This window comes from Dermochelys coriacea, chromosome 11 (assembly GCF_009764565.3).
Source record: "Dermochelys coriacea isolate rDerCor1 chromosome 11, rDerCor1.pri.v4, whole genome shotgun sequence".
In the NCBI taxonomy this organism is placed as follows: Eukaryota; Metazoa; Chordata; order Testudines; family Dermochelyidae; genus Dermochelys; species Dermochelys coriacea.
Window position 1 is genome coordinate 33,700,340 of NC_050078.2, and position 24,783 is coordinate 33,725,122.

The following is a 24,783-nucleotide window of genomic DNA, read 5'->3' on the forward strand; positions in this document are numbered from 1 at the left end:
TTTAGGTATCTTAACAGATGTCTCTCAAATACAGTTCACTTGTCTCAGGAGCTACTAACATAGATACTAATTAAGCTGATGCAAGTTATTGGCAAAGTATCTTATTTAATTTATTTACTTGTACAATGACTGGAATATTTAAAAACAAACTCGGGGTCTGATCCAACTCCCGCTGAAGTCAATAGGAAGTCTCCCAGTGATTCAATGGGACCTGGAGTGGGTCTAGAGTCTGCTAGCGGAATAAAGAAAATACATAAATGAAGTTCACATAAGAAAATTGTTGTTGCAAAGTATATTGGAATAATTCTGGGTTTAAAGCATTGACTGGATTCAGAGGCTGAGACTCTGGAAGAACAACTCTGTAGGACTAACTAACTAAAAAGGAACTGGCCATCACAATTGTTGCATTGAATTACATATCTCCATGAGAATAATGCTGAAGGTTCTGTGATTGTTTTCATGAGATAGGGGTGACCTTATCACGCACAAGTGAAGCAGTGAATAGACTACATGAGTGGGTAAGGGGATAGTCCCTATCAAATGTAGATACATTCAGTGTTGTTGGTGTTTTGGTCATATTTGCCATGTTTCTCAAACTACTTTCCTTACTTTCTCAGCTGCCTAACCATGTCTCAGTCCCCTCTGACCTGGTCTCTTAACTTAGCCATGTCTTCCACATCTTCTCTCTCTTGGCTTTTCCAGCCATATGTTTCAGCTGTCATGGCAGTGACAGAGAAAGAGGAGAGATGAAAAAGTTCTGACAAATGGATGATGTGGAATATATTTTTAATATACAAACTAAATGCCCATCAGATAACTATGCATCTCCTATTAGTCTGCTGAATTAGAGTCTGAAGAGATCAATATATTTACTGCATAATGTACTTATGCTCAAGGGCTATGTTTACTCAAAATATTATGCACCTAGCCTATGAATGCGAGTCTTGAGCAAACTGTATTGGCCTTTTGGGATCCACTAGTTGTACAGAGCCATGGTGGTATAAGTTACACATCATGGAACTGGTTCCTTTCTCATTTACAATCCTATATTGAGAATAAGGCAATGGAATTCCAAAGGGGTAAAGACATTGTGGGAGAAGAAGCAGGCCTCAGGTATAACCCAATATAAGTAGCAGAGTAGCGATACTTTAATGTAACTTGCACTGATTCAGCACTCCATGAACGTGCAAAGGTACTTCGCACCACTTCGGTATTCTATGGGGAGCAATTCAAGCACCTTGCCTAATTGAGCAGTTATGCCTACTTATATCAAGGCTGAATTTATCCTTGGAAGATTTGGCGATAGTTCAGGCATATGAATGTGTGTATTTAGAGGCTCTGCTTTTCTTACCCTCTTTTTTGATGCTTTTACTGATATACCCTCACATGCAATATCTTTTACATATCTCCATGAAGGCGAAATCAGTGTCTCTTTGCCATTTACAATCAGTCTCAGGTTGGCTTATACCTGATGCATAGCTTACACTACTGCTTTTATCTCCACTGAACTCATCCAGACACACCTGTAGCAGTTGGACCTGCTTAATCCACGTGACATTTAGCTGAATTTGGTATTTGAGTTGCTATACATGTGTAAAGCTGGTGTAGCTTCTGAGAGCAGAACTTAGCCTAATGAATCCATAGACATAAATAAATTAACAGTCATGTTGTAAACTTTATTACATGTTCCTTCCCTGTTTGTTTTCCTTTCTGTGATATTGGTTATGCTGCGGTGTTGTTCTGTTCCCTGAACAGATGTCAGTATTGCTCAACTGAATTCATTGTGGGGCTTCTTTGTACAACCAAGTGGCAGAAGTGGAAATGTGACATAGTGCTCTGTGCCAGCTGAAACTAGGGGAAGTATTTTTCCTAAAGTTCATTTTGAGATCTAGCGGATTAATGCTGAGAAATGTTTGGTTTCTGCATTATGATTAGATTGCACAGAAGAAGCCCTTAGGTTCTAGGACCAACACCCAGGAAAAATGTGGTGGGAATAGCACCCCAGAGCTATTAATATACTGTACACATCTGAATGAAGCAGAAAATACAAACATGGTAAAAACAGTACCTTACCGTTTGGAACTACAAGGATCACCACATGTAGGGCATCTTTCACATGTGCTGCCTGAGGCCCCGGGATTTGTGCAAACACATGTTCCACAAATGCATTCACCTCTTCCACTACACAGTATTCCATCCTCAGAAACACAGGAGTTAATGTCAGTTGTGCAGTTACAATATTCACCAGTCCATCCCCTGTGGCATACACATTCACCACAGTCACAATCACCATTACCTAGAAAAGTAATGGGTATCCTGCCAGGTTAGTGTTTTCATTTAAAAGTGACAGAAGAAGTCATTCCAAGCATTCTATTTCAGAATGCACATTTTCATTACTACCAGCACCTCTCATATTTAAAAAAAAAACACTCTTTTCAATGTATAGTTAAACGTAAAGGGCCTGATTTGCATCTCACTTAAACTAGTGCAACTCTATTCACTTTAATGGAGTCGCTCCTGGTATATGTGGGTGGGAGATAAGACTCGATCCTCCAAATTGTCTTTTCATTGACACTGGGATAACTCCAACCTACCTGATTCACTACTGTGCTACTCCAGAGAGATGCCAGTTTAACTCTATTCCCATTGTTTTTAATGGACTTGTTCTGGATTACAACACAGTAGCAGACAGAATTCAGTCCAGAAGAAAAAAATAAATATAAAGGGCCTGATTCTTACTTCACTGACACTGGTGTAAATCAAGAGCAATTCCACTTATATCATTGGTTTCAGAGTAGCAGCCGTGTTAGTCTGTATTCGCAAAAAGAAAAGGAGTACTTGTGGCACCTTAGAGACTAACAAATTTATTAGAGCATCGTAATGCATCCGATGAAGTGAGCTGTAGCTCACGAAAGCTTATGCTCTAATAAATTTGTTAGTCTCTAAGGTGCCACAAGTACTCCTTTTCTTTTTACTTATATCATTGGCATTACTGATATAAAACTAGTGATTAAATACAGGAGAGCATACTTGGATAATTATCAAAGAGAGTAATATTACAGTTTTGGGGACAGATCTGGAAATGACAAAATGAGACACACACACTCTGGAGTTGACAATAGTCTGGCGTTAAGGCACTCACCTGGGATGTGGGAGACACAGGAACTTGTCCTAACCATTGAGGTACAGTCCCTCATTCTCTCTGGTCCAATTAATATTTAATTATTTATTTGTAGAAAATGGAAGAGCTCCAACAGGAAAGAATGAGACACTGCTACTATAGCATCACAATTAGGGCACTCACATGGCATATGGAAGACCCATAAGCTGGGACTCCCACATGCCAGGTGAGTGCCATAACCACTGGGCTATGGGGTATTCTGGGGTGGGAAGGGATCTCTCTCTCTCTCTCTCTCTCTCTCTCTCTCTCTCTCTCTCTCATTTTTTTGCAGAAATTTTTGAAAGGTCCTGATTTCATGCTGATGTGGAATGAAAACAAATGTCAAAACCTTGAAATTAGCTCACATCTGGGAATACTCCTATAATGAAGGTTATATCTACATAAAAGGTTATAATATGGATTTTAAAAATACTTTAAGGGGGACATACCTCCACATTGCAATCCTTTAAATCTCACACAAGAGAAATTGTCACATTCACAGTATGGTCCATAAATATTTCCGTACACTGAGAAATGGCAAATACACTGTCCACAGTAACAGTCACCTCTCCCGCTGCAGGAGCTCTGCTCTGGAGAGCTTTTACAGGAATTTGTGCTCAGGGAGTTTTCATTACATTCACAATAAGGACCCATGTAGCCAGGGTTGCAGGCACACACTCCACACTCAAAAGAGCCCTTTCCTTTGCTGCATTTGGAACTGTTCATCTCAGCCTCTTTCTGACAGTTGCAGCTGCATTCCAGCTGAATATCAATTTCCAGGGCATCACTCAGGCCGACAGGCTTTATTACAATCTGCCTCCACCTTTTCTCACAGGAAGGTAGGCTTACTGTCATGTTGAAAGAGACCTGGAAAAGAAAATATATTAACCATTCGTGGCTGCAGCATACTAAATGCAAAGAATACTCTGGAAATATAATGCACAGCCAAGAACAAGAATTTATTAGGTATTGCCTAATAACTCTCAATTTGTTTGGAAGAGATTTATTAAATAAAGGAAGCAAGATTTATGCCTTGGTGTTCTAAAAATCTCTCTCAGTTTTGCAGGAATGAACGTCATTTGAGAATCTGTTATCTACTTACTGTGTCTCCCACTTTTATATGGGAACATTTCCTCTGGTGCGGAAAAATAGTACCATTGTTACAGATTGCCATGAAAGAGAGATTGAGTCCTTCTGTGTCTCCTAACACCTCCAGCTCCACTTCAGATCGCAGCTCCTTAAAGAAAAGGAACACGATGGATGGAATGGTTGCTAATGCTCCACATCTTTGTGACGTATATTGGAAAAACTCAACCGTATCTGTGCAGTAAAGAATTCAGCATTTTGATACTTTATTTACATACTTCTTTCTTACAAGAAAAATGTAAAATGAACAAAGTATTGGCCTTTAGGCTAAAGTCAACTGCCATATCAGCTGAATATCTAATACCAGAACGACCATCTCCTGCACTTGTAGGGGAATGTACTTAATGGTCTAATAAGTCTTCTTTCATTTCTAAGTGCTTTACTCCCTTCTGTAGGTTTTAATTTAACCCTAGCCTTATTGAGGAATTTATATGATCACTTTGCTAACACTGTAGCTTTCCTTATTTAGCATGTAACCTTGCAGTCTTTGCTCAGGCATGACACCCAGTTTTGTCTGAGAATAGCCAGAGAAAAGACTCCAGGATTTGGCCCTATCTTTCCAGTACCAGAGCCAGCCCTAATCCTTTGGCTCTGGCTCACTCCCTTGTGTAAATCTAAGTTTCTTCTTCTTCCTGTTTTCTTCTGTTCCCCAGATGAAAACTCTTTCAGTTTATGAGCTTTTGCTTGGATTTCAAAATGGATTCAGTAATGCCAGAAATCATGCTACTGTTGCTTAAGGAAGAGAGACTCTTCATGTTGCTCCCTGCTCTCCCTCACACTCTGCTTTCTGGGTTTCATTCTTAAATGTTTTTGTATTACACTTTTGACAATATACTGAGAATTAATCCAAAGATCACTGAAGATGATGGCAAGATGGACTCCTGTGGACTTTAATGGGATTTCTAATTCAATTAATAGCGTGCATCAGGCTAAACCTCGGATACATAATCCGTTTGATGGGAAATTTTCTAAAGTGCTTAAGGGATTTAGGAGCACAAGCCCCACTGACTTCCAATGGGATTTGTGTTCCTAAGTTCCTTAGATGCTTTTGAAAATGTCCACTTTTTCTTAAATTCCCTGGAGACTCTCAGGTGAGTCATCCTAATGAATGGGACCACTCACTTGAGTGAAGGTTTGCAGGAGTAGGTGCAATGGGCATTAGCTGAAACTTCAAGTGGAATATGTATAAATTTGCATAACTGTCTCGTTTGTATAAACCTTGGATTCTCTACATTGTCTGTTTATCTACCTCATTTTAATTGCATCTTTCCATCTGAAAAACCTCACTGAGGTATTATTTTAATAAGATAAAGAATAGCAGCACATTTGTTAAGCAAGATGTTTAATATATTCATTTAGCTCCAAATCCACTCTACAGCACACAGCTTGAGCAACAAGGCTGTGCAGTGAGGATCAAGTTGGGGAACTGCATGGGATGCAATCTCTCCCTCCTTGCTGCTACTCCAGCCCCAGGCTGAAGTAGCCTCTGTGCTGCCTGCATCTCCCTCTGAAGCAGGAAGATTGGCACATCATCTTGCTCTGCTGTTCCCCAGCCTTCTCTGTTTGGAAGCACAAAGGAACCTCCTTAGAGAGCTCTAATTCAGCTGGCAGGGTCTGTGCAATCTGTGTGTGGCATCCCCAAATCCTGCACTCTCCAGGCAGTGGAACTATATAGTTTCTGCTGCCAGCAAGGTCTTGTGTGCACATATAGGCAGAGGACAGGGATTTACGGTAACCCTTAGTGCAAGTTATATTATTGCCAACTCCAAGCATTCAAAAATTATGAGTCCAGCCCCAGAAAATCATGAGATTTGCTTAAAAATTATGAGATTAAAATAATAAATATTGTGTTCTTTTGATTTGCAATCTGGTGTGGGGATGTTTAGGGTCACATGGTCAAGCTTTACTCTGCAGCCATGAAGGCAAGAAAATACCTTAAAAAAAAAACCACAAAAACCAAAAGCAGAGATTCCCAAACCGTAACAGATTCCAGCAGCTGGGGCTCTAACAAAAGCATCAGCTACCATGAGAATGATGCTAAAATAAGGAGAGTTGGCAATGCAGACTTTATAAGATGTACCATATAATAGGCTGATTTTCAACTCCTCACTCCATCAGCTATATTGGAGGTCCAGGGCTGAAACTGAAGTGCAGCACTGCAAAACTATTTAAAAGTGAAATTGTAATTGTAAGTACAAATTAAATGCTGCTGTGCATAAGCCCATTATCCTTTTGGTCAGATGGATGAGATAGATCTTTATCACCATGTCTCCATTTTCTATTTGTGAAATTTTTTTTAAATTAAAAATATATATCACCTTCAGCTGAAAATGAATGGAAATCTGGGGTCAAACTCCACCCTGTATTCACCTCCATGACTTTAAGAGAAGACTCACATCTAGTGGGTTACATGGGCATAACTGGGATCAGAATCTGGCTCCCAAGTACAGTGAGCATTAAAACGTTCCTGCAGAAGCACTTTTAACTTAAAGATTTCCTGAATGAAACAGGCATCAGCAGTGTTACAAACTTGAGCCTTTGCCAGCAGCTCCCCCTGATCAAAACTGGTACCTGATCTGTTTAAAATATTATTCCTTCAATCTTTCTTACCCTGTAAGCCAAAAGGGACTTGGCTGCTGGAGAGAACAGAATTATTTGTATTTTTAAGAATGCTGGAATAACTTGGGGATCAACAGGCTTCATTTCAGATATTATGCAACTTGAATGAGTGCTTTGAAGATACAAAGCTAATACAGATATAACCTTTGTCAAAGCAAGTAGCGACATGCTTACTGGAGACTATGAATCACACTGGAGCGGCGGGGGGGGGGGGGGGAACATGAGAACATTATACAACAAATATTTTGACAACTCATAGTTTCCTAATTTGCTTACTCCCACTGAAGATTTTAGAGGCCATTACATCTGAGTGATATTAATAACTTGAGTTTCTATAGTGCATTTCATATAAAGAACAAAGCATTTTAGAAACATTCACAGATTGAACCTAACACCATCCTTCCGAGGTAGGTAATTATTATTGTTTCTATTTTACAGATGGGGAAACTGAGGCAGAGAGAGACACTGCAAGGTGACACAGGAGTGTGGCAGAGCTGGAACTAGAACCTAGAATTTCTAAGTCCCAATCGTGTGATTTTTAACAAGTCCACCTTTATTCCCGCCACAATTTCAGCTTTTCTAGGCTCCCACCAAATATAAGGAAATGGTGTTTCATTCAGTGAGGCATCACTTCATTTTTATATAAAATATTCTGCAAAATAAATATTACCCTCAAGGAGGTGGGGAGGAGGATTTTCTTAGTGTTTGTGTTAACTTGCTTTTTGTGCTTAAAAGAGTTTCAAACTAATGGAATAATTAACCTTCAACATTAATAAAATGGGCACGAATAAATTCTGAAAGTCTCTCAGCCAGGAGGCCTTGATTCATATGTGGCACCATAGGTATCTATAGGAGGCTCTCATTGGCACTCCACTCACTCTTTCTGATCAGAGGAACCCTGTACTTTTCAAACTACCCACTATTTGTGGAGTGCTGAGCAATGTCGGAGTGGCCAGGTTCCATTTTCCAGCTTCACTTCCCTTGCAGATAGTAAGTAAAAGTGGTGTTTCATCCATTAAAGGTGGGGTAACAGTATCTTTGTCCTAAAATTCCATCCTCAATTAATCCTAGCATAAGGCATTTACCCTTAGTCCTAAATTAAACTCCAGAGGTGAAATCTTGGCTCCACTGGAAGTTTTACCATTGACCTCAATGGGGCCAGGATTTCACCGCAGGTCTGTTACAATAGTAGTCATTGATTGATTGATTTTAAAGTGCATTGTTATATTTATTTTTTTACATTATAGAAAATCTGTTGGTGTTTATTAGAAACTCATAGTATAAAAAGCTATTAATTATAATTAATTATAATTAATTATAAAAGATTTCACAATTTGTGCTACTTTTTTCTTTGTCCTGCAAATCAAAATAATTTTGTTGAACATATTAGAGATATGATACAAATAAAGGATGCGAGAATAAAAAAGCACAGGAAATGATAATTACAAAGAGGTTTTTTTTTAAAGGTAGTAATTGTTAAAGTACATGCTTGTAATAAAGAAAAGCGAAGTAAAGAAAAACAAAACAAAACAGGGACTAACACCCTCAATATATTACTATAAATGTACACAGAGAGATTCCCCTGACTTCCCAGAGCAAGGCAGCCAGGATCTATTTTATAAACAAGGCTCTGAAAGGCAGCACCAGGTTTATGTCCCTATTTGTATTTCCCCACATAATCTTAAACACATTCAAATATTTTTTCGTGCTATATTCCGTCCTTTAAAAACATTAGAACAACCTCACAGCGGCACCACCACATATCGAAAGCAGAGAATAGCATTCTTAGTGCATTGTTTTCCAATATCACTGCAAAACAGTGTGATTTTTTGAACATTCAAACATTTGAACATTCATATTCTTTTTTTCAGGACCTAACGGAAAGTTTCTGTAATGCTGGGCATCTGTGCACAACTGATGTGCTTATTGTAAACAAAGGCAATTGTTTTCACCAAATCACAATTTAATATCTGAGAATAGCAGACATGCAAAAGGAGAAGTATGTTATAAACATACCTTATATGCATCAATGATCAATTGGAGAATATTTCCAGAATCTTTCTGAAGTTGTCCAACAGTAGCTCCAGGAATAAGTTTGGCATAATTCTGTAAAGAGCAAGTATAAAATATAAACTTGAGCTGTTAACAATAATTTGAAAGCATAAATTCGTAATAGGTGGTATGGTCCATCTTGCTGGCAACATCCCTCACCCCCCAAACCCATAACTACCAATCTAAAGAATTATAAGTAGGATTTTCAAAAGCACTAAGTGACTTTAGAGTGAGACAAGTCCTGTTGAACGTCAATGGAGGAGCACAAGTCACTGAGATTTTTGAAAATCTCACCCTATAGTGTTCTCCAATTAAAATGAAAATATCCTCTCAACAGTTCTATTTGTTTTTAATAAAAATAATCAGAGCCTGATTCTGCTACTCTTACTACTATTGTAATGTTGTTCCCATGGGCACGATATGCATTTGTTTAAGAAACTGTACTTTTCTGAGGCAGGTACATGTTAACTAGCATATAGTGTACTGTGTACAAGGGCTCAGTGATGAAGGGGACATAAGGCCTCAATAAGAATGAGATTGGCGAGCCTGGAATAGGCTCTGAACTATTTGCTGCTGTTTTATGACTGGAATAGAAATACCACACGTTAATCAATGGTTAGTTATAATTCAGGAAGAATTGTCTGCCTAATGCCCTGATTACATGCTGGGTTTGTGTTAAGAAAATTGTGGTCATTTAATGTCCAGTCTCACCTCAGTGCTGTCATTGTAGCATGACACTCAGCAGCTAGTTGTTAGAACTAATAGCTAATATTAATCTCATCTGGTGGTTACTACAGTGCATTTAGGGCTTGAACCAATGCTTATTGAAGTCAATGGCAAAAAGAAAAGGAGTACCCGTGGCACCTTAGAGACTAACAAATTTATTAGAGCATAAGCTTTCGTGAGCTACAGCTCACTTCATCGGATGCCGATGAAGTGAGCTGTAGCTCACGAAAGCTTATGCTCTAATAAATTTGTTAGTCTCTAAGGTGCCACGGGTACTCCTTTTCTTTTTGCGAATACAGACTAACACGGCTGCTACTCTGAAGTCAATGGGACTCCTTGGAGATCATGAAAAGGGCAGTTAAAAGAGAAAATTGGTAACATGATAAACTTTGCAGAAGAAAGCTGCTGTTATAATGCTGATTTTTTAAACATTAAAAACATTCAAAAAATCAATAAAGATGGACAATTTGATTCCCTTACATCCCTCTTATACTTTGCACTTCCATCAGTATTATAATTGCTTTAAATATTATGTATGAAATACCTTCCATTCATTACATTACTAAAGTGCTATTGTAAATAAGCAGGATTAAACACATTTTATGTAACAACAGGTGATTTGGCATGCCCAATTCCTGTGAATTATAGCACTCTGTCTTTGAAAGATTCTTCTTAAAATATAGAACTGTGCATTTTGTAAACATGGGCATTATGCAGGCTGGTTATAAATGAGAGTTAGAGAGTTTGGAATCTAAAATATCACTGCCTTTTATCTGGGGCATGCAAAACAAACAGTAAGGGCATACTAGGCTTAGGGCCACATTCTACCGTTCCTCTTTGCACAAAAATGCCAGGGATGACAGTGTGAGTTCCATGGAAGCCACAGGTACAGACTATGGATTGATTTTAAGGAAAGTTTCCATCTTTGAGCATATATTTTAATGTTTTTCCATATAAAGTTTCTGAACTGATTTACCAGTGTGGTGTTTCACAGTAGCAGCCATGTTAGTCTGTATCCGCAAAAAGAAAAGGAGGACTTGTAGCACCTTAGAGACTAACAAATTTATGTGAGCGTTTGAGTTTGGTGTGATTGCTTTGGATTGCATGGTTAATATTAAAAGGAAAAGGAGTACTTGTGGCACCTTAGAGACTAACAAATGTATTAGAGCATAAGCTTTCGTGAGCTACAGCTCACTTCATGGGATGCATTTGGTGGAAAAAACAGAGGGGAGATTGATATACACACACAGAGAACATGAAACATTGGGTTTGTCATACACACTGTAAGGAGAGGTTTCAGAGTAGCAGCCGTGTTAGTCTGTATTCGCAAAAAGAAAAGGAGTACTTGTGGCACCTTAGAGACTAACAAATTTATTAGAGCATAAGCTTTTGTGAGCTACAGCTCACTTCATCGGATGCATTTGGTGGAAAATACAGAGGGAAGATTTATATACACACACACAGAACATGAAACAATGGGTTTTAATGGGTTTTACAGTGTGTATGATAAAACCCATTGTTTCATGTTCTCTGTGTGTGCATATAAATCTTCCCTCTGTATTTTCCACCAAATGCATCCGATGAAGTGAGCTGTAGCTCACGAAAGCTTATGCTCTAATAAATTTGTTAGTCTCTAAGGTGCCACAAGTACTCCTTTTCCTTTTACTGTAAGGAGAGTGATCACTTAAGATAAGCCAACACCAGCAGCAGGGGGGGGAAAGGAGGAAAACCTTTCATGGTGACAAGCAAGGTAGGCTATTTCCAGCAGTTAACAAGAATATCTGAGGAACAGTGGGGGGTGCGGTGGGGGGGAGAAATAACATGGGGAAGTAGTTTTACTTTGTGTAATGACTCATCCATTCCCAGTCTCTAGTCAAGCCTAAGTTAATTGTATCCGGTTTGCAAATTAATTCCAATTCAGCAGTCTCTCATTGGAGTCTGTTTTTGAAGCTTTTTTGTTGAAGAATAGCCACTCTTAGGTCTGTGATCGAGTGACCAGAGAGATTGAAGTGTTCTCCAACTGGTTTTTGAATGTTATAATTCTTGATGTCTGATTTGTGTCCATTCATTCTTTTACGTAGAGACTGTCCAGTTTGGCCAATGTACATGGCAGAGGGGCATTGCTGGCACATGATGGCATATATCACATTGGTAGATGCGCAGGTGAACGAGCCTCTGATAGTGTGGCTGATGTGATTAGGCCCTATGATGGTATCCCCTGATTAGATATGTGGACAGTGTTGGCAACGGGCTTTGTTGCAAGGATAGGTTCCTGGGTTAGTGGTTCTGTTGTGTGGTGTGTGGTTGCTGGTGAGTATTTGCTTCAGATTGGGGGGCTGTCTGTAAGCAAGGACTGGCCTGTCTCCCAAGATCTGTGAGAGTGATGGGTCGTCCTTCAGGATAGGTTGTAGATCCTTGATGATGCGTTGGAGAGGTTTTAGTTGGGGGCTGAAGGTGATGGCTAGTGGCGTTCTGTTATTTTCTTTGTTGGGCCTGTCCTGTAGTAGATGACTTCTGGGTACTCTTCTGGCTCTGTCAATCTGTTTCTTCACTTCAGCAGGTGGGTATTGTAGTTGTAGGAATGCACGATAGAGATCTTGTAGGTGTTTGTCTCTGTCTGAGGGGTTGGAGCAAATGCGGTTATATCGTAGAGCTTGGCTGTAGACAATGGATCGTGTGGTATGATCTGGATGAAAGCGAAAGGCATGTAGGTAGAAATAGCGGTCAGTAGGTTTCCGATATAGGGTGGTGTTTATGTGACCATCTCTTATTAGCACCGTAGTGTCCAGGAAGTGGATCTCTTGTGTGGACTGGTCCAGGCTGAGGTTGATGGTGGGATGGAAATTGTTGAACTCATGGTGGAATTCCTCAAGGGCTTCTTTTCCATGGGTCCAGATGATGAAGAAGATGTCATCAGTGTAGCGCAAGTAGAGTAGGGGCATTAGGGGACGAGAGCCGAGGAAGCGTTGTTCTAAGTCAGCCATAAAAATGTTGGCATACTGTGGGGCCATGCGGGTACCCATCGCAGTGCCGCTGATTTGAAGGTATAACTAGACAAGCCATTTACAACACACACTTTGCTTCTCTACAAAAGAAAAAGGACACTAAGCTATCTAAACTACTACATGCCACAAGGGGCCACAACAGTGGTTCCCGTAACCCACCCAGCAATATTGTTAATCTATCCAACTATACTCTTAGCCAAGCAGAAGAAGCTGTCCTATCTCAGGGCCTCTCCTTTTGCCCCTCCACCCCCACTAATATGATACAGTTCTGTGGTGACCTAGAATCCTATTTTCGACGTCTCCGACTCAAGGAATATTTCCAACACACCTCTGACCAACATATTAACCCACAGAGGCCTTCCTACCAACACTACAAAAAGAAGGATTTTGGGTGGACTCCTCCTGTAGGTCGAAACAGCAGCCTGGACTTCTACATAGAGTGCTTCCACCGACGTGCACGAGCTGAAATTGTGGAAAAGCAGCATCGCTTGCCCCATAACGTCAGCCATGCAGAACACAGTGCCATCCACTGTGAATCCACTCAGAAACAACTCTGACATCATAATCAAAAAGGCTGACAAAGGAGGTGCTGTCGTCATCATGAATAGGTCGGAGTATGAACAAGAGGCTACTAGGCAGCTCTCCAACACCACTTTCTACAAGCCATTACCCTCTGATCCCACTGAGAGTTACCAAAAGAAACTACAGCATTTGCTCAAGAAACTCCCTGAAAAAGCACAAGAACAAATCCGCACAGACACACCCCTGGAGCCCCGACCTGGGGTATTCTATCTGCTACCCAAGATCCATAAACCTGGAAATCCTGGACGCCCCATCATCTCAGGCATTGGCACCCTGACAGCAGGATTGTCTGGCTATGTAGACTCCCTCCTCAGGCCCTTCGTTACCAGCACTCCCAGCTATCTTCAAGACACTACTGACTTCCTGAGGAAACTACAGTCCATTGGTGATCTTCCTAAAAACACCATCCTAGCCACTATGGATGTAGAAGCCCTCTACACCAACATTCCACACAAAGATGGACTACAAGCCATCAGGAACAGTATCCCCGATAATGTCACGGCTAACCTGGTGACTGAACTTTGTGACTTTGTCCTCACCCATAACTATTTCACATTTGGGGACAATGTATACCTTCAAATCAGCGGCACTGCGATGGGTACCCGCATGGCTCCACAGTATGCCAACATTTTTATGGCTGACTTAGAACAACGCTTCCTCAGCTCTCGTCCCCTAATGCCCCTACTCTACTTGCGCTACATTGATGACATCATCTTCATCATCTGGACCCATGGAAAAGAAGCCCTTGAGGAATTCCACCATGAGTTCAACAATTTCCATCCCACCATCAACCTCAGCCTGGACCAGTCCACACAAGAGATCCACTTCCTGGACACTATGGTGCTAATAAGAGATGGTCACATAAACACCACCCTATATCGGAAACCTACTGACCGCTATTCCTACCTACATGCCTCTAGCTTTCATCCAGATCATACCACACGATCCATTGTCTACAGCCAAGCTCTACGATATAACCGCATTTGCTCCAACCCCTCAGACAGAGACAAACACCTACAAGATCTCTATCGTGCATTCCTACAACTACAATACCCACCTGCTGAAGTGAAGAAACAGATTGACAGAGCCAGAAGAGTACCCAGAAGTCACCTATTACAGGACAGGCCCAACAAAGAAAATAACAGAACACCACTAGCCATCACCTTCAGCCCCCAACTAAAACCTCTCCAACGCATCATCAAGGATCTACAACCTATCCTGAAGGACGACCCATCACTCTCACAGATCTTGGGAGACAGGCCAGTCCTTGCTTACAGACAGCCCTCCAATCTGAAGCAAATACTCACCAGCAACCACACACCACACAACAGAACCACTAACCCAGGAACCTATCCTTGCAACAAAGCCCGTTGCCAACACTGTCCACATATCTATTCAGGGGATACCATCATAGGGCCTAATCACATCAGCCACACTATCAGAGGCTCGTTCACCTGCACATCTACCAATGTGATATATGCCATCATGTGCCAGCAATGCCCCTCTGCCATGTACATTGGCCAAACTGGACAGTCTCTACGTAAAAGAACGAATGGACACAAATCAGACGTCAAGAATTATAACATACAAAAACCAGTTGGAGAACACTTCAATCTCTCTGGTCACTCGATTACAGACCTAAGAGTGGCTATCCTTCAACAAAAAAGCTTCAAAAACAGACTCCAATGAGAGACTGCTGAATTGGAATTAATTTGCAAACTGGATACAATTAACTTAGGCTTGAATAGAGACTGGGAATGGATGAGTCATTACACAAAGTAAAACTATTTCCCCATGTTATTTCTCCCCCCCACCGCACCCCCCACTGTTCCTCAGATATTCTTGTTAACTGCTGGAAATAGCCTACCTTGCTTGTCACCATGAAAGGTTTTCCTCCTTTCCCCCCCCTGCTGCTGGTGATGGCTTATCTTAAGTGATCACTCTCCTTACAGTGTGTATGATAAACCCATTGTTTCATGTTCTCTGTGTGTGTATATCAATCTCCCCTCTGTTTTTTCCACCAAATGCATCCGATGAAGTGAGCTGTAGCTCACGAAAGCTTATGCTCTAATAAATTTATTAGTCTCTAAGGTGCCACAAGTACTCCTTTTCTTTTTGCGAATACAGACTAACACGGCTGCTACTCTGAAACATGGCTAATACTGTTAACCAGTTACGGCAGGTTGTCTTTTTAGTGCTAGTGTGACACAAATAGACCTTCCAAGTTTTTAGCATGCATTTACTAAAAAGCTGATTTATTTTTATCAACAGATTTATTTGTAAATATATCTACAGATATATCTGCTGTCATTCATTCTCAGCGGAGTTAATTTGAAATTGCTCCACTGAGGTCAGTGGGGTTACACATGATTTGCACCAGTGTAAATGAGAGCAGAACTTGTGATATGATCTATGGTGGAAGAGCACTATGCCAAATTTAGAAGACCCACGTGGCATTTTTTGAGCAGCTCGTAAGCCTTGAGAGCTTCTAGTGACATTTGGCTATGATGAAATGAGAGTTTTGAGCAGCTCATTTTTAAACTGTATTCTCTTTGTCTAGAAGCAAAAGAAGAATTGCTTCAAAAGAATATTTTTGTTTGCATGGCAGAGGATTCCATTTAGTTAGAAAGACAGTTTTGTTGTTTTTTTCCTTGCATAATGACAGGTTTCAGAGTAGCAGCCGTGTTAGTCTGTATTCGCAAAAAGAAAAGGAGTACTTGTGGCACCTTAGAGACTAACAAATTTATTAGAGCATAAGCTTTCGTGAGCTACAGCTCACTTCATCGGATGCATTTGGTGGAAAAAACAGAGGAGAGATTTATATACACACACACACAGAGAACATGAAACAATGGGTTTATCATACACACTGTAAGGAGAGTGATCACTTAAGATAAGCCATCACCAGCAGCAGGGGGGGGAAAGGAGGAAAACCTTTCATGGTGACAAGCAAGGTAGGCTAATTCCAGCAGTTAACAAGAATATCAGAGGAACAGTGGGGGGTGGGGTGGGAGGGAGAAATACCATAGGGAAATAGTTTTACTTTGTGTAATGACTCATCCATTCCCAGTCTCTATTCAAGCCTAAGTTAATTGTATCCAGTTTGCAAATTAATTCCAATTCAGCAGTCTCTCATTGGAGTCTGTTTTTGAAGCTTTTTTGTTGAAGGATAGCCACTCTTAGGTCTGTGATCGAGTGACCAGAGAGATTGAAGTGTTCTCCAACTGGTTTTTGAATGTTATAATTCTTGAAGTCTGATTTGTGTCCATTCATTCTTTTACGTAGAGACTGTCCATTTTGGCCAATGTACATGGCAGAGGGGCATTGCTGGCACATGATGGCATATATCACATTGGTAGATGCGCAGGTGAACGAGCCTCTGATAGTGTGGCTGATGTGATTAGGCCCTATGATGGTATCCCTTGAATAGATATGTGGACAGAGTTGGCAACGGGCTTTGTTGCAAGGATAGGTTCCTGGGTTAGTGGTTCTGTTGTGTGGTTGCTGGTGAGTATTTGCTTCAGATTGGGGGGCTGTCTGTAAGCAAGGACTGGCCTGTCTCCCAAGATCTGTGAGAGTGATGGGTCGTCCTTCAGGATAGGTTGTAGATCCTTGATGATGCGTTGGAGAGGTTTTAGTTGGGGGCTGAAGGTGATGGCTAGTGGCGTTCTGTTGTTTTCTTTGTTGGGCCTGTCCTGTAGTAGGTGACTTCTGGGTACTCTTCTGGCTCTGTCAATCTGTTTCTTCACTTCAGCAGGTGGGTATTGTAGTTGTAGGAATGCATGATAGAGATCTTGTAGGTGTTTGTCTCTGTCTGAGGGGTTGGAGCAAATGCGGTTATATCGTAGCGCTTGGCTGTAGACAATGGATTGAGTGGTATGATCTGGATGAAAGCTAGAGGCATGTAGGTAGGAATAGCGGTCAGTAGGTTTCCGATATAAGGTGGTGTTTATGTGACCATCGCTTATTAGCACTGTAGTGTCCAGGAAGTGGATCTCTTGTGTGGACTGGTCCAGGCTGAGGTTGATGGTGGGATGGAAATTGTTGAAATCATGGTGGAATTCCTCAAGAGCTTCTTTTCCATGGGTCCAGATGGTAAAGATGTCATCAATGTAGCGCAAGTAGAGTAGGGGCATTAGGGGACGAGAGCTGAGGAAGCGTTGTTCTAAGTCAGCCATAAAAATGTTGGCATACTGTGGGGCCATGCGGGTACCCATCGCAGTGCCGCTGATTTGAAGGTATACATTGTCACCAAATGTGAAATAGTTATGGATCAGGACAAAGTCACAAAGTTCAGCCACCAGGTTAGCCGTGACAGTATCGGGGATACAATTAACTTAGGCTTGAATAGAGACTGGGAATGGATGAGTCATTACACAAAGTAAAACTATTTCCCTATGGTATTTCTCCCTCCCACCCCACCCCCCACTGTTCCTCTGATATTCTTGTTAACTGCTGGAATTAGCCTACCTTGCTTGTCACCATGAAAGGTTTTCCTCCTTTCCCCCCCCCTGCTGCTGGTGATGGCTTATCTTAAGTGATCACTCTCCTTACAGTGTGTATGATAAACCCATTGTTTCATGTTCTCTGTGTGTGTGTGTATATAAATCTCTCCTCTGTTTTTTCCACCAAATGCATCCGATGAAGTGAGCTGTAGCTCACGAAAGCTTATGCTCTAATAAATTTGTTAGTCTCTAAGGTGCCACAAGTACTCCTTTTCTTGTTGTTTTTTTCGTCAGCTTTAATTAGAATGATTTTTAACATAATTTTCCTTGAAAATAAACTTTTTCAATTAAAGAAAAACTGTTTTGCAAACCTCCAAAAAAATTCCAAGAAACTCAAAGCTTTAGACAAAATCAGTAGTTTCATGAAAACTTAAAACACCAGTGGATTCCCCTACCCTAAATGTGATACACATAGTCAGTCAAACTTTCACTGTCATTACAATTCTCATAAAAATAATTTTCAAATCAACAGCTTTTAAAAAGAAATAAATTTCTTACTGGGTTATAAACAGCTTTCAGCTAAGAATAATGATATATTATTTGGTCAGCCATATGTGAATATATTCCAGAGGAAGGACTTTTTTGTTTGTTTTCCTGAACTTTTCTTTTTTATAAACTATTTTAAACTGACATGCCTCATTTGTCAACAACTTCCTTCCCCCTCACTCACCCATGCCCCTCAGGTTTTAGCTTTTGAGCAATCTTGGCAAATGTTTAATTTAAATCCACTAGTTCAATGCTATTATAAAATCTGTGGTCTGTGGTCATGTAATACTTTGCTGTTTTAGTTTTGATTCTCCCATGCAACATGGCAACAGCTATTTTAAAATTAGGGGAACTGACATGTTTGGCCATATGCATGGCAAGAATGCAATATTATTAGCACATTCATCTTGTGTTTGGTGACATAAAATACTGTTTTAGATAACAATATACACACCTATGTGGGAGGTAGGTCTGAGCCTACATTGGATCTGAAGCGGATTTGGAATATTAAATGAATAAAGACTGACATATGCCATGCTAAACTAAAGGGGGATTATACATAGCTAGAAATATAAAGGTACATTTAATTATTTGACTACTACATTTATTTTAGTATGCTAATGCTATCTATCCAAACTATTTAAGGAACTTCTGGATAAATTCTAATGTAGTGTTTGCCCTCCTTAGAAACTGAATTATCATCTGTCAAGATCAATTATGTTTTTTGGTACAATAAAATACAGTTGCAAGTTTCTGGGCCTGATCCTGCAAAGCTAATGTAATTTAGGGAAAGTTCCATTAGGCTTAATTATAGTGGTTTCAACTGAAGTTTTGCCTGAGTAAGGCACTGTTTGTAAAGGTTTCAGAGTAGCAGCTGTGTTAGTCTGTATTTGCAAAAAGAAAAGGAGTGCTTGTGGCACCTTAGAGACGATCAAATTTATATGAGCATAAGCTTTCGTGAGTTACAGCTCACTTCATCAGATGCATTCAGTGGAGTGAAGCTTCACGAAAGCTTGTGCTTAAATAAATTTGTTAGTCTCTAAGGTGCCACAAGTACTCCTTTTCTTTTTACTGTCTGTAAAGGTGCCACCAAAATGTTTGACTAAAGATATGAACCTTTGAACATAGGGGTCCTTCACATACTGAAACTGAAACTAGGCTCCCAACTGAAGTCAGAAGTGCCCTGTTTCTTGGCAGCACTGGTTGGCTATTTCCAGATATGCCGAAAACTGATCTTTCACAGGTGGAGTTAAATTTTGTCATTACATAAAGTGGCCCAGAGCAGTGCACACAGGTATTGTTGGTGTTATGGATGAGTACATTTGCATATACTGAGTGATGATTTGGGTTCAGCTGCATCTGCTATTGTATCTTATTAAATAATGAGCTCTTTGTTCAATGAGAAATCCTTAGCTCTGACTGTATAAGCACAATAGACTTCCATTCCTTAGCCTACTCTTGTTTCTGAAACCAAAATCATCCATTTTCCTCAAAATAGTTCAGATTCCTTCTTTAGTTTCCTTCCCCCATGTCTGCTCCTTCCATACAACAATGGAACGTTTCCCTTGCACAACTCATATAAAAAATGATCTCATGAAAAAAATCATGGTTAGTTTCTTGACTCTTGGATTTCAGTTCATCCTTTATCAACAATAGATAATATACCACCTGTGGAAAGACTAAGAGGTTATGCATTTTAAAGTCTCATTGACTTCAGTGGGACGTAAGCACTTGCTTAAAGTTAAGAACATGCTTAAGTGCTTTCCTGAATTGGAGCCAAAATGCACACTTACAGCTTGATCCTGCTCCCAGGGAAGTCAATGATAAAATTCCAATGGACTTCAGTGGACCAGGATCAAGTCCTTAAGCAAGTCCCTGTCCTCCCTTGTCTTCTGGCACTCTGTCCTCTTCTTATTACCCTACTACCCTTCTAATTGCTCCTTCTTCCCCCCCTCACCTCCCCCACATATACACCAGGTTTCTGTGGGAATTTCACAGGGCTCTGTCCTTGGTCCCCTTATCTTCTCCTTCTATACCTCATCTCTGGGTAATCCCATCTACAAACATAAGTTCAACTACCATCTCTATGCTGAGGACTCCCAGATCTCTCTCTCTCACCACTCCAGACCTGTCTCCTTCTGTCCAAACTAAAATCTTGGCCTGTCTCTCTGACATCACCCTCCTGGGTGTCTAGCCATCAGCTCAAGTTCAACATGGCTAAAATAGGGCTTTAAGTGTTCTTCTCAGTCCCTCTTGGTTGCATCCTTTCTTGGTCACTCTGGGTGACACTGCCATCCTGTCTGTCCTGGGTGTCATCTTTGAGTCGGACGTCTCTCTAGGTCCTCATGTCCCAGCTATCTAAATCTTGCTATTCTTTCTCCATGATACCTGTAAAGGCGTGTGTCTATGGTGCAGTCACAGGATGTGACACACCTATGCTAGTTTTAATCTAGCTATTTTGGATATTGGAGTGAGGCTGCAGCAGCATGGATTTCAGTGCAGACTTCTCAAGCATGTCCAGAACCCTGACCCTGGATGGCTAGCCCATGCAGACCCCTGTGTGGAATAGCAAGGTTAATGATAGCTCAGGTATGCTGCCTGTTGAATTGGCCTCTGACTACACGCATGGTTAAGGGAGAAAGTGGAAGCAAATTTTGCTCCCATAGCTTTAGTGCACTAAGGACTGCTCTGGTACACCTGAGGAGTAAGCCCCAGGTTCTGGCTGCAGAAAAAGATATTAAAGCAAAAAAAAAAATTAAAATCAAAATACACATTTTTAAGGTAAGTCCAATCACCATGCTCAGGGGAAATAGTGCACTCTGAATGCAACAGATAAGGAACTAGTAGAAGTCACTCAAGTATAATCACACTGCAACAAATAGCTAGATAATTAAAGGGTATAACTAGCTAAATATTTTTGGCATCCACAGAGCAGGTATTAAAATTCTATCATTACCTAAGGTTTGCTGGCTAGGGGCCTGATCCTATGGCCAATGCAATCTTTCCACATACTTTAATTGGCCCTTGGATTAGGTCCAACACCTAAATTTGGAGCTATCCAGCTCCTTTTTAATCTACTATCTTATTGCACCGAAAAGATCCATCCCTCACTGAGCGCATGAAGGTTTCCTTTGGAATTTTCCAGTGGTCAGGGTCTGCGCTGGCCAACACCGTTCTTATAAAAGTTTTCTGTTTCAGTATCTCTGTGTCAGTTTTATACCATTATCAAAGTTATCAAGTGATATGCTTTGTTCCCTGAGAACTCTATACTAAGATTTACAACTAACAAAAAATGTGAGCCATTGTTAATCCATCTATTGCTTTTTGTGCTCTACTTTGTTTGTCAGAAAAATAAAGTGCCACCATTTTCTGTCTTGTATAGAATATAGCAATTCTTTTAAACATATTCTATCTACCATTTTCATTTTTTACATGTGGCATTCTGTCACTTAACTGAGTATCTGCTGTTATTTTTCCTTGCACACAGCCTCACTAACCTGCGGGTTAGATGGACAGTTAGTTAAAGCAAATACAAAATAACAAACAAAATAAAAATATCAGACTTTTACTGCTGGCTTTCACAACCATCAAAGGTCATATCTAAAACGATGGACTGTATTGTCACATTCCCCATCTGTGTCAATCAAACTCAGAATATTGACCTAGAAGTCTGATTCTCCCATGCTTATGATCATAAAGAAAACATAATATGACATTAGAAATCAAGATTATAAGACTGCAAACGCTGAATTCTGATCTAGGATTTATTTTTAGACACTACAGATTTCTTCACAACAGCCCAACTGGGCAAAAATATACATGATAAAATAAGATAGATACTGGCAGTTCTCTTAGTGAGGGCTCTGTGCCTACCCACTGCACAGCTCAGAGTGAAACGGAAGAGAGGAAAAGGCCCCTTATGTGCTTCTTGTAAAAATCCCCGAAGACACTACACTTCTAACTCTCTCCTTAACCCACCTGTGCTGTGACTTCACTTCTACCCCAGTTCAGGCACAGTTGGATAGAGGACACAGGGAAAAAGGCCAACAACAGCATGGCTCATCAGAGAGACATGTTGCCAGGGAGGCTGAAACCAGGGACTGCACGGATGGTTAGGTCTTCATATGTAATCTGGGATAGGTGAGACTACAGCCTGTCTTCTCTATGGATCCTCCAGATCCAGCGTTATAAGGGCATGGGTACAATTTTCAAAAGTGTTTAATGAGCCTGAATCCCACTGACTTTCAATGGAACATAGGCTCCTTAGCCATTTAAAGTTTTAGAAGATTTTTACCATGTCCCCTCTACAGCATGGGCGGCAGGTATAATAGGCCAGGGGAGGCTCAGCCTCTCCTAGCATAGCCACTGCTGCTGGACCCCGGTTGTGGGTTTGATGGGGGAAATTTTTGCTTTTTCTTATGCCGCATGCAAGTTCCAGGTAGCTGAGGAGGCGGTATGTGCTACTCAGCTTCCTGGGTTCATCAATAATCTCTCTGGAGTCCAGAGAGATTACTGATGAACCCAGGAAGCTGATTAAGACATACTACCTCCTCAAAAAGTCACCCTGGAACCTGCATGGTGCATATCAAAAGCTCAGGTTCCTCTTCCCGAAGAGAGAAGAAGAGAAGAGCGTTTGAAGGCTCCTCAGGAAAATGGGGGTGGGGGAGGGTGGCTCAGGGCTCTGCATGGCCTGGGGCTCCTCTGGCTATGGGGTGTGTGTGCAGGGGATCTCAGGGCTCCTCTGGGAGGGGTGGAGGGGGGGTGCTCAGGGTTCTGGCTGGCCCGGGGCTCCTCTAGCCATGGGCGGGGAGTGCAGGGGGTCTTGGGACTCTGGGGGGGGGGAGACAGGCAGAAGGGGTGAGCCGGGGGCTAGCCTCCCCGAAGTGGGGCTCTACCCACCACCCATGCTCCACAGTGACGCAAACAACTCATAATGGAGGGGAAGGGGCTTATCAAGCACAGAACTGTCAGATTACTTTTCTGTGATTTTACTGCAGATGGAAAACAGATAGGCTATTTTTCTCTCCCATCTTCTACTTATTTTTACTTATCATTTTAAACAGGAACTTTAAGTGTTGTGGGCCCACTCCAGGGCTGTCCTATCACTCCATACACTGGTTCTGCTGGTACTGGTCACTGGGAAATTCCCCAGCTATAGGAGAATCCCCAAGTAGATCCAGTCTAGGGGACAAACTGGGGGTACCTGGATGTGCATGCCAAACACAAGTTATGGCTGCTTTAGTTTTGCTGAGGGATGGAACTACCTCTGGCCAAACCCTGAATAGATGCACAACAGTGATGCAAAGTATCTTTTCCCCTCCATGCCCCAGTCCCATTTGCAATAAAATGTCTAATCTCTTCTCCATTCTCTCTGCTCTCATTTGCCCTGCAATGACTTTTTAAACAAAAGAGTCTTCATGTAACTGAGACTTGTATTCTTCACTTCAAACAATGCTAAGTGTTTTTTCTCCCTTCAGTGCATACAGGCAGTTAGATATGAGGGGGAGGGGAGAAATTCTCCCTTCAATTTTGTCATTTTGTACATTATATTTCCTGCTACCTTCCAACTTATCTCACTGAAAAGAAGTTTCAGACTGAAGAGCAGGAAGCAAACTCTCAGATCAGGTGAAAACACATTATCTGAGAGATGAACAAAAGTTCATGAGGACATTTTGTTTCAAGGGGTGTCCCTGTCTCACAAGAGAAAAAGCAGGCTCAAGTATTAGTATCCAGCATCTTAAGATATAACTGTCTAATGCTAGTGATTATGCTGAGCAATTTAGATAAGCTTCAGGGTTGAACATCCTTATCTACTATGACTTAAAAAGTAGTTATTCACAGTGTGATTCAACATAAAACCCAATTTACAATTACATAAAGAACCATAAAATCAATACATGATGAGTGAGGTGCTTTCAAAGTAACTGAGTTTTTAGATGTTCTAAATCGGGTATCTAATTTTCTAGCTATATTTTTAATTAAATATGCACCTTGCAGGGTTGAATCCTCAATGCTAGTCTTCTCAAGTGGTACTGTATAAATAGGGCCCTTCATTTTAAATTTTTATTTTATTTAATTTTTCCTGGGAATTTATCAGACAACAAACAACAACAAAATCAAGTAAAAATCAGTGAAAAAATCTATTAATTTTTCTGGGTAAATATCAGGGTTTATTTTAGTGGATGGAAAGGCAGAGGAAAAAAGTATTCCGTAGATTAATGATTTGAATTCTGTTCATCAATGTGATTTGCTGCAGAACTCAAAACACAATGCCACCTCAGAGTTTAAGAAAACAATATATATCTAATCCCCAAATAAAACTTTTCATTTGAATAAAAAGTTTACTGTTGTAGACTTAGAACTATTAGACGATGAATATTTACTTTTAATAATTGGACCACATGATTTGCAGTGCATACACTCAACTTCATCCTTTTCTCCTATTTTTGTTTTTTTTTAAACTTTTGAATAGTTTCTCGTGTTCTGAAATGTATTTTGATAC

The 24,783-nt window shown here is 40.7% G+C and overlaps 1 protein-coding gene across 2 annotated transcripts in view; it reads right to left on the reverse strand.

Annotated features, from left to right (window-relative positions):
- The window catches only part of ITGB6 (integrin subunit beta 6), a 57,570-nt gene that overhangs the window by 22,946 nt on the left and 9,841 nt on the right, over positions 1-24,783 (reverse strand). For both annotated transcript variants that reach the window (XM_038422533.2, XM_038422532.2), the window contains exons 9-12: positions 8,942-9,031; positions 4,263-4,397; positions 3,610-4,027; positions 2,074-2,296 (exon numbers count right to left, since the gene is read on the reverse strand). In XM_038422533.2, the coding sequence (XP_038278461.1) occupies positions 2,074-2,296; positions 3,610-4,027; positions 4,263-4,397; positions 8,942-9,031 (866 nt within the window). The remainder of the gene's footprint in view (positions 1-2,073; positions 2,297-3,609; positions 4,028-4,262; positions 4,398-8,941; positions 9,032-24,783) is intronic.